Below are 13,815 nucleotides of genomic sequence, written 5' to 3'. Positions count from 1 at the left end.
CATTATTTTGTAGTGAAAAAGGCCTTTACTTCTTGGCTCGGCGTGGAGTGATGCTACAGGGAGGTCCTGGTATACCTAGGTTCTTCGGGAAGATGTCCACCCACATCTGAATCCTCCCCTACAGATGGGAAGAGTAAATACAATTGAGAATTGTTCTCCAGACCACACTTTATAAAACCTCTTCTAGGGGACAATCCAGCAAATTTGGTTGAACTTGTCAATTAATCTTAAAGGCTTTTACTTAAATGAGGTGTGGTAGTTCCCAAGCACAATACAATTGTGAAATATCTGGGGATCCCAGAAAAAAAAACATTGCTATTGAAAACATCATGTTTTTACATATTTGAGTTGGCATGATAAATTTAGTACAGAGTTTGCATTTTACATAACTGCAGTAAAGGAGACATCTTATGTATTCCTTTAATAAATTAGCAAGTGAATACATTATCCATATTTTTTATATGCACATACTTGTAAATGCACATATAACATGCTTATGGACTTTACGAATGTGCCTAGAAAAATAAAGTAATAATATACTAACCTGGGAAAGTGTAGGTTGGAAAGAACTATACAGGGTCCTGGTCTCTACATGTTCTGGTACCAGACCCTGTTCCCTCAGAACATGCAATGCCATCCTCTCTCTGACTGGACCCAGGTGCTGGTGGATCACTCTGTTGGCCTCTAGGGATGAAACACATAATCAGGAGACAGAAATGCGGGCTGACTTTCAGAAGCAGATATGTTGTTTAGTGAAAAACATGAAGTGGTGACACTAGCAGACATGGTAATCTACTCAGGCGAAAAAAAAGAAAACAATGGCTTGAGCGAATTCCCTGTCATTACCTGGTTCCAACATTTTTATAATTTCTGTTACTGTTAAAAACAAGCACTGAATAGTTTAGAGAATAATTTGTCCATCTTAATTGCAGTCAAATATATATTTTTAAGCTGGGGGTCCCAAAGTGAGAGTGAATGGAAGGAGTAAGAAGGAGAGTTGATTAACATGTCAAAAGTTGCAAGTCACATGACTTATAATCTGGCTTTCAAACCAAGCCTCCTCAATGTGCACTCACTGTCCTTCTCCTGAATCTGCAAAATGTCAGAAATATCTCACACCTTATCTAAAAAGCATATTAGGCCAAAATATTTAGCTGTCACTTCCATGGCAACAAGCTATTTGGACATGTTGCCTGAAAACAGCCCCCACTCTCATGAAGACAAGATAACTGACGGCAGAAATCAGTTCCAATCAAAAGTTCCAATGATCGTGATAATTGGATAATTAAAAAAATTACACTTGGGTCCTCTTCCAGGCAAGTTCATCACAGCTTCAACAAACATACATTTCTCATTCATTTGTGTTTTCTCCAGCCTTTCCCATGTAAGATTTCCTAATGACCGATGTGAACTTGGAAAAAATATAAATGAGTAGATATTGCACTTCCGTTAGAGATGGTAAAGACTTAAGTATTACCAAAGGTGCCAATAATCATAAAATCTTGAAAGGTTTTTCCTAGATTAAAAGGTTAGAGAGAAATGTTTGGATTACTTGCAGGTCTAAAGTGACTTTCTACTGAGTGATTCTACTGTACCCAAGTCCAACAGGTTGTAGTCTTTTCCACCAAAGGACAGCATGCCGCCGTCTGCTGAGGTTTGGGGAGGTGAGATCCCTCTCAGTCTCGCCAGTTTTTCCAGGATCTGGGAGGGCTTCAGCTGATCCCTCCACTGGTTTATACCTGAGCTGTTTTGTAATGTAATGTTATAGAATTGTTAAATAACTGAATAGCATTCTCTAGTGGGGAATGGTTCAGAATACAGGTTGTGCTCTACTAGGCAAGTACAGGCAATATAAAGACATAATCATACAAAACGGAACAGAAACACTGTGGAAAACCAAAGTGAGAGACCTTTAGAACAGATAGTAATACCGAAACACAATAAAACAGACAGACAGGCATATAGACACACACACACAGGGAGACACAAAGCACACACACTTACAGGCAGTAGGACTGCGGAAGGCCACAGCAGGAGCGGAATCGAGAAAGGACTCTGTTCTCCAGGTCAATGACTGTCTCTCCCACTTTATCATCTCGGCTGAGCATGTCATAGTCGTACACAGATATCTTAAGGTCTTTTTCATGGGGGAGGAAACAGGACATCTCAAACATCCTGACAAAAAGAAATTGGGTTACCTTGGGTTAAGTGAGATGCACTTCACAGTGCTCATTATCAACAGGTAGTACCACTCTAATGACTCCAAGTTCCTATTGAACAGGTTCAGTACTGCCACCATGGTCGGGAAAGAAATGTAATTGGTTGAAGTCATTGGAGTAGAACTACCTGGGGAAACACTGGCATTTAACAATTTTTTGCAAGTTTGTTGACAGCAAGGGACAAATTCCATTAATTGGCTGGTAAGTAGAATTTATTGAAGTTGTCTTCTTCCATGCATTTGTTGACAGGAAACATGTTTTTGCCGAGCCTGGCAACCTTTCAGTACCTTTATGTCTATAACTAATGATGTAGACAAGTAAACTCATAACCACAGTTCCTTGGTTGCTTCCAAAGCTAATGCATTAGTTTCCAAAGCGAATTTAATCAAATATTTGGCTCGTGCTTCACATTTGCAACGCCAAACATTAATTGCTTTGGCCAACACCTTACCAACTAAAAATGAACAAGTAAACACATTTTGGCACACTGGAACATGACAGCCAGCAAAAACTAATGTAATAATGCCTTATTTTTGTTGTAAATACAGATACAGGTTAGCCCTAGCCAGTTGAAAGGTGGCTGTAGCACTAAGACGTAGAGAATGCCCAATAACTAATCAGGAGAATGCCAGTACAACACAAGCATCTTGAAACAGTGACTAGCTTGCATAGTAGTTAGCAGTAGCTAATCATTTCATAGGATAGCCACACAATTTAAAATATTAAATGTACTTTACACTGGCAATGTTTGATGTGCCACTGTTTTCTGCTATGTCATTCAATGTTAATAATTTCAGAAGAATTGGATAAAAAACACATTGCCAAGAAAAAGAAAAAGATTACCTTCACATGCTAGTAGATTTGTTGATGCGTAAAAAACAATATGATTATATCATCAATGTTAAAAATGCAGTGGTTTCGCACACAAAAAGGAGTCATAAAGATCTTATTTATTATATCAATTTGTTATTTATCTTTCTTGTATTCATTGGGATTTAGAGGTCTCTAAAATTCTAAAAATCTGCAGCAACTGACCTCTGTAATCACCAACCCAACTGGCATGCTCACCGGAAAGTGAAAGTTTACATAAAACTACTACTGTATATTGTCTTACCTGCCAAACTCTGGATTGAGTGTGTTTGGTTTGTAGTTGTCCCTGTCTTCTATTGTTTTCTTCCCCAAAGAAATCTTGATGTAAGGGTCACACTAAGGCACAAATGCAAACACGATATTGAAATAGTGTATGGTGTTAGTGTGGGAAAAGAGTATATATAAGTCATGTATCTTGTATTGATAACCGTTTGTTGACGTTTATTGATGTTTGTTGATGGTCAAACGTGAATGTGGTTGACAAATGGTCACCTGAAATTAATTCAAATTCTGACCTACAATACATCAGGTTATTGATTTTTAAGTTATCTTGGTGTGTAGACAGTTTTTGGAGTCCACTCACCAAGCCATTAGTGTCTTTAGGTTGCAGGTCCATGCATCGCACCACGTAGATCCTGACCAGACACTCTTGCAACCCGCTCTGGGGAAGTTCTCTGAACTGGCGGGGTGGGGCTGACACTCCTGGGTCATCAGGTAGGGGGTAAACCCGGAAAGAACCCTGCAGGATAGGACAAGCAACATTGGTTCTACATAAAAAACAGTAAGTAATAACCTGCTGAAACAGGTTTTTACTTTCCCCCAAGCTAAATTGCACTTGAAATTATTTTGCACTGCCTCGCATGATACTTGGGCTGTTATGCTAGCTCATGAATGTGAGATCAGGGAAACTGTTAGGCCATTAACTGAAAGTTGATTGAATCCTAAAGGGAACAAGGTGAATAATCTACCTGGTTGATCTTGAACATGGCCGTTAACCCGGTTTGCTCAAGGGTTGCCATCAACACATAAACAGGATGGGAAGGGAGTAATTTTAAGGAGGATTATATTACAAATTTGCATCACATTATCCTAGATTTAAACCTGTGCTGCAGCAGTGCATATGCACTGGCTGCAGCAGCTTAGAATGCTGGACCCCCTTACACCACCAAGTTGTGCATGTTTTGACTGTAAAAATGTATGGACAATTTCAGGATAAGGAGGCGTCATCACTGTTGTCAGCCAACATACATCTCCCATCGAAGATAGGAAAACACAAAAATTCATAAAATCACCATGCCAGTCTGTCCACCTAAACTGAGACACATTTTAAATGTACTATGAATACAATAGCTTAATAGAATAACATGTTAATTTGTTGAAAAGAAAATCTGAATGGCGACCTTGAACTCTCCGACCACTGAGGGGTCGTCTTCATCATCATCAGTCTTCCCCCGCTGCAGTCGGAATGTGTGACAGAAATCCGTCAACCCCTGGAACTCAGGAACTTCCTCCAGCTCACAGTCATACACCTGAGAACAGACAAAAATAATGGACCAGTAAATGTCCGCTACTGGCCCGTCGCCCTCCAAACCGCCATTCAGCGATCACTTACTCTGTGACTCTGCAGCCGTCAGGTACGACGTAACACTAACCTATCCCACATCTAACCACGGCTCACGGCTTTCTGCAGTTAAGCGACACTCGAATAAAAAGAGACTGGATTAAATAATAACACATGGATTTAGCAATAGCGGAAGGCAGAATATATACATACATTTATGATATTTGTGTGTTTTCTGTAACTTTCTCTAGAGATCATTTCGAACCACCACCGTTCTGGCATTCTAACAAATAATTTCAAACTGCATTAGCACAGCCTACCAGTCTGCTACCTGGGTGCAGACCACTCTCTCCTTTATTTATACCATTAATTTATGATTTAACATTCCCTTATGTTTGACTCATTGTGTTTTTTATGTTTTCCAATTACTTTTGCTCAATTTAATGAAAAGTGTCAACACTTCTTGAGTTGACTGTACTTACAGACATCATTGCCTTTTATTCACTTTGGTTGTTAGTTGATGTTTGTTTCAACTTCTGAACAATGTCATCTAATTAATTCGTTCAGACAAGAAACCAGGCAAGCCTAGTTCAGCCGGCCCGCAATAGAAAGTGTTGATCATGGCTGCCCTGTCTAGATTCTAACCTAGGTCGCCCATGTGAAAGGCTGTGTCTTTAACCACAACACCACAGAGCTGACCATTTGCCGGGTGTCAGTATAGCATATTGACATTATATAATGTTGTCATACATTAATATCACGCCTAGTTTGAATATTTCGTTAGAGACCATTAAACATTGTGTTAAACTGAGTAACTTTCTTATGAAGTTTACCTCCACCACAAATTGTATCAATGAAGTGTATGACTTTTGCCATTGGTCATTTTAAATGCATATTAGCCAGTAATATGTCGCTAGACGCCATTACGCAATGTGTAAAACGTAGTAACGTTTCTTATTAGGTTTACCTCCACCACAAATAGCATCTATTAACTCTATAGCTTTTGCCACTGGCCGTTTTAACAGCTTATTTGCCATTCGTGAATGACATTGATACAATAACTACTGTATCAATATAGGTGACGATAACAGACTTTTACATCAAGTGAAAAGACGAGAGAATGGTGTAGCCAGCGAAGTGTTTGACTATCCTGAACAAATGCTAAGACATAATTCAAAAATAGCAATATAACAGTAAACTAGTGATGGCTGTTCTTTTAGCAGTAGGATATTATGGTAGCAGCGCTAACTCATTTTTTTATTGAATTATATAAGGTGATATACACTCACCTAAAGGATTATTAGGAACACCATACTAATACCGTGTTTGACCCCCTTTCGCCTTCAGAACTGCCTTAATTCTACGTGACATAGATTGAACAAGGTGCTGAAAGCATTCTTTAGAAATGTTGGCCCATATTGATAGGATTGCATCTTGCAGTTGATGGAGATTTGTGGGATGCACATCCAGGGCACGAAGCTCCCGTTCCACCACATCCCAAAGATGCTCTATTGGGTTGAGATCTGGTGACTGTGGGGGCCATTTCAGTACAGTGAACTCATTGTCATGTTCAAGAAACCAATTTGAAATGATTCGAGCTTTGTGACATGGTGCATTATCCTGCTGGAAGTAGCCATCAGAGGATGGGCATATGGTGGTCATAAAGGGATGGACATGGTCAGAAACAATGCTCAGGTAGGCCGTGGCATTTAAACAATGCCCAATTGGCACTAAGGGGCCTAAAGTGTGCCAAGAAAACATCCCCCACACCATTACACCACCACCACCAGCCTGCACAGTGCTAACAAGGCATGATGGATCCATGTTCTCATTCTGTTTACGCCAAATTCTGACCCGGTGGGGTCTTCTGCTCTTGTAGCCCATCCGCCTCAAGGTTGTGCGTGTTGTGGCTTCCCAAATGCTTTGCTGCATACCTTGGTTGTAACGAGTGGTTATTTCAGTCAAAGTTGCTCTTCTATAAGCTTGAATCAGTCGGCCCATTCTCCTCTGACCTCTAGCATCAAAAAGGCATTTTCGCCCACAGGACTGCCGCATACTGGATGTTTTTCCATTTTCACACCATTCTTTGTAAACCCTAGAAATGGTTGTGTGTGAAAATTCCAGTAACTGAGCAGATTGTGAAATACTCAGACTGGCCCGTCTGGCACCAACAACCATGCCACTCAAAATTGCTTAAATCACCTTTCTTTCCCATTCTGACATTCAGTTTGGAGTTCAGGAGATTGTCTTGACCAGGACCACACCCCTAAATGCATTGAAGCAACTGCCATGTGATTGGTTGATTAGATAATTGCATTAATGAGAAATTTAACAGGTGTTCCTAATAATCCTTTAGGTGAGTGTAGTTAACAATCTAGCCTGTCAATCTAGTCTGTATGTTTATGTTTAATGTCCGTTCCAATGTTGTTCTTCTCAGTATATTTATTTACCTACTAGATTGTTAACTTTATGGCCTTCTAAATGTCAATGATGGCTTTTATTGTGATAATGAAAATCTGAGTGCTGTCACCATAATATCCTGCTACTAAAATATTGGTGACGATATATCTATAACTGACTTTTTTGTCAAGTGAAAAGACAAGAGAATCGTGTAGGTAGCGAAGTGTTTGTCTTTCCTGAACAAATCCTTATATCCACCTGTTTTATTTTAGGCTTCCTATTATGTAGCTACATAAAGTTATAGCCAGCAAAGTTTTTATCTGTCGTGAACCTCAGGCATCATGTGTGTTGACCGCATCTCTAACCACTACGCTGTAAAAGGGGTATTTAGTCACCTAGTCAGTCAGTCAGGGACGGATGGACTCAGTAAGAAACATTCACTCTTCTAGGGCGGCTCTGCTTACGCGGCCCGGCAAAAAGTGCAGATGCACTCACATGACCTGCTAGTACTAGAGAGCTTACTCTGAGTAAGGTAAAACTGCTTTCGACTATCATGTTGCCTATAAGGCAGTTCAAATTATACAATACCCTTTTTCTGTTAACTGTGAATGTTTTTTGCCGGACTGGGTAAGCGAATGTCTTTTACTGAGTGACTGTATGACTGACTGACTGTGTGACTGACTGACTGCCCCTCGCAGGCAAAGTGAAGTACGCATTGGGAATTATTCTGTAATGATAAAAACTTCACTGGCTGTAACTGTATACGGTTATATTGCGACTGTTTCTGGCATGGAATAGTTCATCTTCAGTCTCTCTAGCAATTGCTCAATTCTTATGATTATTCCTAGGATGTTAGTAGATACAAGTAAGCCTATTACTGGCTAATAAGCTGTTAAAACGGCCAGTGGCAAAAGCAATACAGTTCATAGACGCTATTTGTGGTGGAGGTAAACTTGACTGCTGAAATGTGTAATGCCATGGCGAAGTGGTAAAGACAGTGCCTCTCGTGGAGTGGAAGAATTAAGTTTGAATCTACTGAGAGCAACGACATGTATTAATTATTTCTGACACAGCCTTTCATGTGGGCGACCTGGGTTCGAATCTTGAGGTGGCAACATTTTATTTTGCGGGCCGGCTGAACTAGGCTTGCCTGGTTTCTTTTTTTAATGTGTGTGTGCTTCATTTGTGTGTGTTTCTGTGTGCATTTTCCTATTCCAATATATCTTTTTTTGTTTGTTTTTGTACATCTTTTTTTAGACCATTTCTCTGTGTAAATAAAAGTTACAAAAAAATACTAGTAGGTTTTGGTGGATACCCAGTGGATGCTGTTTCTGACCCAGTTACCAGCAGACCTTTGTTTGGTCATCAGTGACTTCTTTGTTATTTCCCTCCCATTTTAGTAACAACATTTTTCTTTGATTATTTGGGAATGTAACAAAATGTGGGCTTGTCTGGGAAGTTAATTCCCATGAGTATGGCAACATGCTTATCATTGAAATTCCACTGTGCCAAAATATTTGAGTTCTTATAAACACTTTTGTTTTAGTGTTTATCATTTATAAATATCATTGAGCTCAGAAGAGTGGAATACAATCATTTTGAAAGTTGTATAAAAACACAGTCAAATAAAAATAAATAACAAAAACCACAGAGGTGTACTCCAGAACCGAAAACCCAAACCTATCATTCATGGAAACAGTGATAGAATGTATTGATTGTACCTTTAGTGTGTCATATCCTTTTGTCAGGTACGGCCCACACTTAGCATGCTCTTCCAAAGAGGCATAGAACTTACTCCACCAGTCAACTGCCTCCTCTTCCTAAAAAAATCCAGAGAACCTCAAGTTAGCTGCAAAAACAATATATTTTGTCTCAGTCTGGAAATTGTTCATCATTTGCATTGATATAAGAAATAATGTTACTGTTTCTGTGAGGAACTAAGAAGAAAACCAAAATAAAATCATACTAAGAATTTGTCACAACACAACTCATTTCTGATAACTTTCACCAGATTTATTTCTAATGTTATCAGAACTCTTTATCACTCACTGGCATGCCAAGCAATTTGGAAGAGACAGCAGAAAGAGTGTAGCAATATTGCTCCTTTGCTGGTATAATTTGCTGATGAAACAATACAACTGAAACAATTAGTAATATTTACCCTAGTATTAAGGATTTGTCTGTTCTCCATGTCAATGATGATGTCTCCTTGAGTTGCTGCTATCATGGCCACTAAAACAATAATGTACGAAAGAGACTGGATAGTTATTTTATTGAACAAGCTGTACACAAGCAATGTTGTATAGTCTTGTGTGCTTTCATGCATCCGTGTGCATGTGAAAGTCTGGGTCTGTATGAGTGTGAGTACCTTTGGCCGACATGGCCACCTCAGCGCTGGTTAAGTAGGGGTCACATCGGAACTCCTCCAGGGAGTCAATGGTACACTGGCCCACAATGGGCTTCCTACCAAAAGGCCGATGGTCTATCACCTTAAGCACAATGGGAGGGGTATACATCTCTTCTTTGGGTAGGAGCTGAGGAGGAAGGGAAGGAGGGTGCGGGATCAATCTTCTAATATGTACAAATATATATTTTATAAATTATATTTCATATAATTCCCTGTCGTATGTATTGAAGAATACGGGTATGACCAGCTACAGCCGCAATTACAACAGTAACAAGGTAGGTGACGACACATGCCACAGCTTTCAGCCAAGCAGCATTCAGGATTGTTGTGCTCCAATGACTCCTTCTGGTGGCCTGGGTGCCAATGAGCTCAGTTCTTATGCATACCACAGTGTATTGTTAAAATGTCAGCCATATGTGCTTGTCAAAACACTAAGTACACCACCAAGGCCATGTTCCACATTCACGTGATTTTTCAATTACAAACTGTTTAATCAGACTGATTCCAAACTTCGTCATTTTTAGATCTTCTATTCAACATGTGAATGGGCCTTCCAACCACCATGGCCATGCTTTGGACTTAGCGACAACATAGCAGCTAAACACTGCAGTATCCTTATCCGTTGATGTCTCTGTGTCTGACCATTACTGCATATTTTTCACTATTTCAGAGTATCTTAAATACCCCAGTATTCCTAATATTGCCTTTGTGAACCAATGATTGCAATTTGTCTTCATATTTGTATTTAACATTTCATTGTAGCACTGACCTTCCTTATAGTTATATCATTGAGTATATCATTGCTATTTTTGACTCCAGTGTTATTATTATTAAAATGTATGCTGCATGTTGCTTTTACTAAATTGGTAACATCGTTTGGTGTTGTTATTTATCCCATTCATGCATCAAAATATTCCTATCCATTGTCCTAATATTCAGGACAAAAGGTTCCTATATATTAGTCTTCAGTGGTGGGACCAAAATGAGAATGATGTCAAAGGGCCAATATAGCTAGCATTTGGTAATTTAAAAACATTTAAAATACAGAACAACATCACAATCAGTCACTTTATTTATGAACAGAGTTGTGAATTTTTTTTCTCTAAGATCTTTGAGAAAATGTGATGAGAAAAAAACGTTCAAACCCCTGTTATAGAGTACATTCACTTTGATGGGAAGTTGTGCAATACCACTTTAAGGAAGAGGATAGATCCTGGGAAGTTGGGATTCTTCTTGATGTTTTGGATAGCGGGCGTCTCGACAATCTCCCCCCCACACTCCACTATTAGGCTGGGAGAGGTGACTGAAGCCAACTGGTAATTTTTCATGTTCCTCAGACCCCAGGCTAAGATCTATGACATAACACAACAAACGCATGAGTTTGCATAACCAAATACACAAATACACACACACCATTGATTAAATAAAATTGTTTTCCATTACCCTTTCTTGTAAAATGTTGTTCCCACTCTTGATGGAGGGCTTTTCAAAATGTCTGTGGCACTAGTTTTTAGGTATTCTTCAGAGCTTGCCAGCAAGCAAGCTAGTATTTTTGAGATTGCAAAACAATGACTGCTTCTGATTATTGAAAAGCACTATCAATTCTGGAAATGGTGGTTTTCTTACAACCAGGAAAAGCATAAAAGCCTGTATTTGCTACTTCAATTATTTTAACTTATGAATTAATGATAATGTAACCATTCATTCTTGCATAATACCACTAGCTTTATGAGCTTAGTTCAACTGTAACACCCCATGTACTCAATTGTTTGTAAACAATGCAAATGCCATGCACAGCCATTCATTTTGATATCACGGGTAATCTTTATCCAAAGTTCAACTTATAACATTTTAGCTCTATAACATTTTATATTCAATTTGATGTACAGATGAGAACATTTTATTTTACATTACACATCTGGGAAAGAGAGTGTGACGATCGCAAAAAATATTAGGTGCAAACATGCACCATGCATGATCATACGTTACTATGAAGGTACATTGTGTTGTTAGATGTATAAACTACATAAACCATTGCCTTTTCGTATTATCACTGTATATGTCGGCCTCACCTCAATGGCAGTAAGCTGTACAACAGGCCTGATTCCCTGGGGAACCATGTAGAGTCTCTCCCCTCGCCGGGGGGGTGCCAGGGGCAAATCACCCTCATTAGCCTAAAAGCAATACACGTCAACCAATCAATCAACCGGTTTCATCCAGTTCCCCGTTCGGAAACAACTCTGCAAAACGGGGCTCTAGAACTCTACCTTGTCTTTCAGCAGTAGCTCAGCAGCAACCAGTATCTCTCCGGCACTGTGGCCTTTCTTGGTGATGGGGAACCAAAGCAATTTTGGGGAGACTGCAGCGCCGGGATTCAGCTTCACCACCGGGGGACACATGCTGCGACCCATGGCCTCATCCTTACCCTGATGGCCCGACACAGAGTAGGGACATGTGGCCCCTGTATTCATGTTCTCGTACATTCAGCACATGCTCTAGAATCAGTGTATTCAATAACAGAAGCCCAAACAACCGCCTATGTAGAAACTAATAACTACATGAAAAATGAACACTCAAATTAACTATTTTCAACCAGTTTTTGGTCCATGCGGACAGTATATTCACCCAAGATGATTCTGAGAATCACCTAAAAGTATCATAGATCCAGCTGGTAGGAAGAGTGTGCACATCTTCTTTCCTATTGGGCTGACATAAATCTTAATAAAAAAATGTAATTCAGTTGTTTATTTTTAATGACAAAGAGTACTGAATGTGATGTTTTGCACATACATATACAGTATCTGTCAACAAGTAGGACACACCCAAACGGACACACCCAAACATATATACAGTACTGTGTCCAAACGTTTGACTAGTACTGTATATACACATATTCTTTCATTTATTTCAAAGGGGGAGTCATAAATAATTACAAAGTGCACTCACTAAACTTAAGGCTGACCAGCTTACAAAGCTGTAAACATTTTTTGACATTTTTTGACATTTTAAAAGTATAAAAAATTTAGGGGTAGATGGCACTACCTCACAGAAAGTGAGCAGAATGTCAGCTACATGGAAATGACTTAAGGGATTTCGCCCCCTGCCTGCCATTTTTCATTTAAGGAAAGATGATTGATTGCATGTCGTTATAATGTTGATGGAAGACAGGGAGGATGCAGCTTTAGTGTAGGCTTCAACACCAAAGTCTATTGCAGGCACTGATGACATGGTCAATTATTGAAATGTGTCCGGCAAGATCCTAATCTGCTCTGTCTTTGTTCTGTTCCATTATGAAGCACACGGCTGTAATTGCGTACACAATTAGAGAGAAAGTATATGAAGGTAACAAAAGAAACAGCGGAAGGCCCTAAAATATAATGTATGTGCTAATTACAGCTACTGATACTGATAGTGGGTAATATTTAACATGATAGAAATAGAAAAAAGAGTGAGGTATGTAATTAAAACCTTGGATATTGCCCAAAGGTAACATTTGAACTGAAGGCACTGTATTTATTTTTTTATACGTTTGTACAACTCCCCCATCTAATCTGATCATGATTCATTTAACACTGTCTTATTGATAGATTTAATGAATTATTTAATTAAAGTGCAAGAAAAAGTTATTCCACTTATAACTTAGGAATTCTTCTCATTGTTTCATTGCCTCGTAAAGGTGAAATCATGAGGGAATCAGGTCATGGTCAAAATCCAGAGCGTCGGCAGATACCATCGCTGTGTGGAACATCTCAGGCACTCAATTTTGTAGAAAATAATATTTGAAATATTAACATTTAGTGCAAATGTCTTCTGGTCATTAATGCTTCTATTAATGCCAGTAGTTCCGTAACAATTTTACATACGGCCACTATAAGTGAGTGTGTATAACCCAGGTAACCTAAGTCAGAATCAGACCCATTATAGAAGACAATATAGAATATTTTTATTTTCATCTGCCCCATTAAAACATATTTGTGCACATGGAGAGCATCATACAATCCATGTTAAAATGTTTTCCACTTTCAATGCAACCTATAATGTGAACAATTCAATTGAAAAACAAACTGAAATCTTCAAGGGGGAAGAATTACAAATAAAAACCTTACAATAACCTGGTTGCATAAGTGTGCACACCCTCTTATAACTGGGGATGTGGCTGTGTTCAGAATTAACCAATCACATTCAAACTCATGTTAAAAAGAAGTCATTACACACCTGCCATCATTTAAAGTGACTCTGATTAATCACAAATAAAGTTCAGTTGTTCTAGTAGGGTTTTTCCTGATATTTTCTTAGTTGCATCTCGTCTTTTCACAAAGAAAAAAATAAGTTCTTATGCCATGAAATGAAATAGCTTT

General features: G+C 38.9%; 1 protein-coding gene across 3 annotated transcripts in view; it reads right to left on the bottom strand.

Moving 5' to 3' along the window:
- The window catches only part of LOC105013392 (myoferlin), a 59,694-nt gene that overhangs the window by 10,449 nt on the left and 35,430 nt on the right, over positions 1 to 13,815 (bottom strand). The window contains exons 34-46 of one of the 3 annotated variants that reach the window (XM_029123319.2): positions 11,725 to 11,883; positions 11,530 to 11,631; positions 10,648 to 10,809; positions 9,419 to 9,584; positions 9,212 to 9,282; positions 8,772 to 8,870; positions 4,490 to 4,618; positions 3,673 to 3,828; positions 3,334 to 3,425; positions 2,005 to 2,175; positions 1,596 to 1,744; positions 545 to 684; positions 30 to 118 (exon numbers count right to left, since the gene is read on the bottom strand). In XM_029123319.2, the coding sequence (XP_028979152.2) occupies positions 30 to 118; positions 545 to 684; positions 1,596 to 1,744; positions 2,005 to 2,175; positions 3,334 to 3,425; positions 3,673 to 3,828; positions 4,490 to 4,618; positions 8,772 to 8,870; positions 9,212 to 9,282; positions 9,419 to 9,584; positions 10,648 to 10,809; positions 11,530 to 11,631; positions 11,725 to 11,883 (1,685 nt within the window). The remainder of the gene's footprint in view (positions 1 to 29; positions 119 to 544; positions 685 to 1,595; positions 1,745 to 2,004; positions 2,176 to 3,333; positions 3,426 to 3,672; positions 3,829 to 4,489; positions 4,619 to 8,771; positions 8,871 to 9,211; positions 9,283 to 9,418; positions 9,585 to 10,647; positions 10,810 to 11,529; positions 11,632 to 11,724; positions 11,884 to 13,815) is intronic. The other 2 variants (XM_029123320.2, XM_029123321.2) reach the window with 2 other exon arrangements.

The sequence above is a fragment of the Esox lucius genome, chromosome 11, assembly GCF_011004845.1.
Source record: "Esox lucius isolate fEsoLuc1 chromosome 11, fEsoLuc1.pri, whole genome shotgun sequence".
NCBI lineage: Eukaryota > Metazoa > Chordata > Actinopteri > Esociformes > Esocidae > Esox > Esox lucius.
Note: the sequence above shows the minus strand (reverse complement) of the source record. Positions and strands in the feature narration are given on the sequence as shown.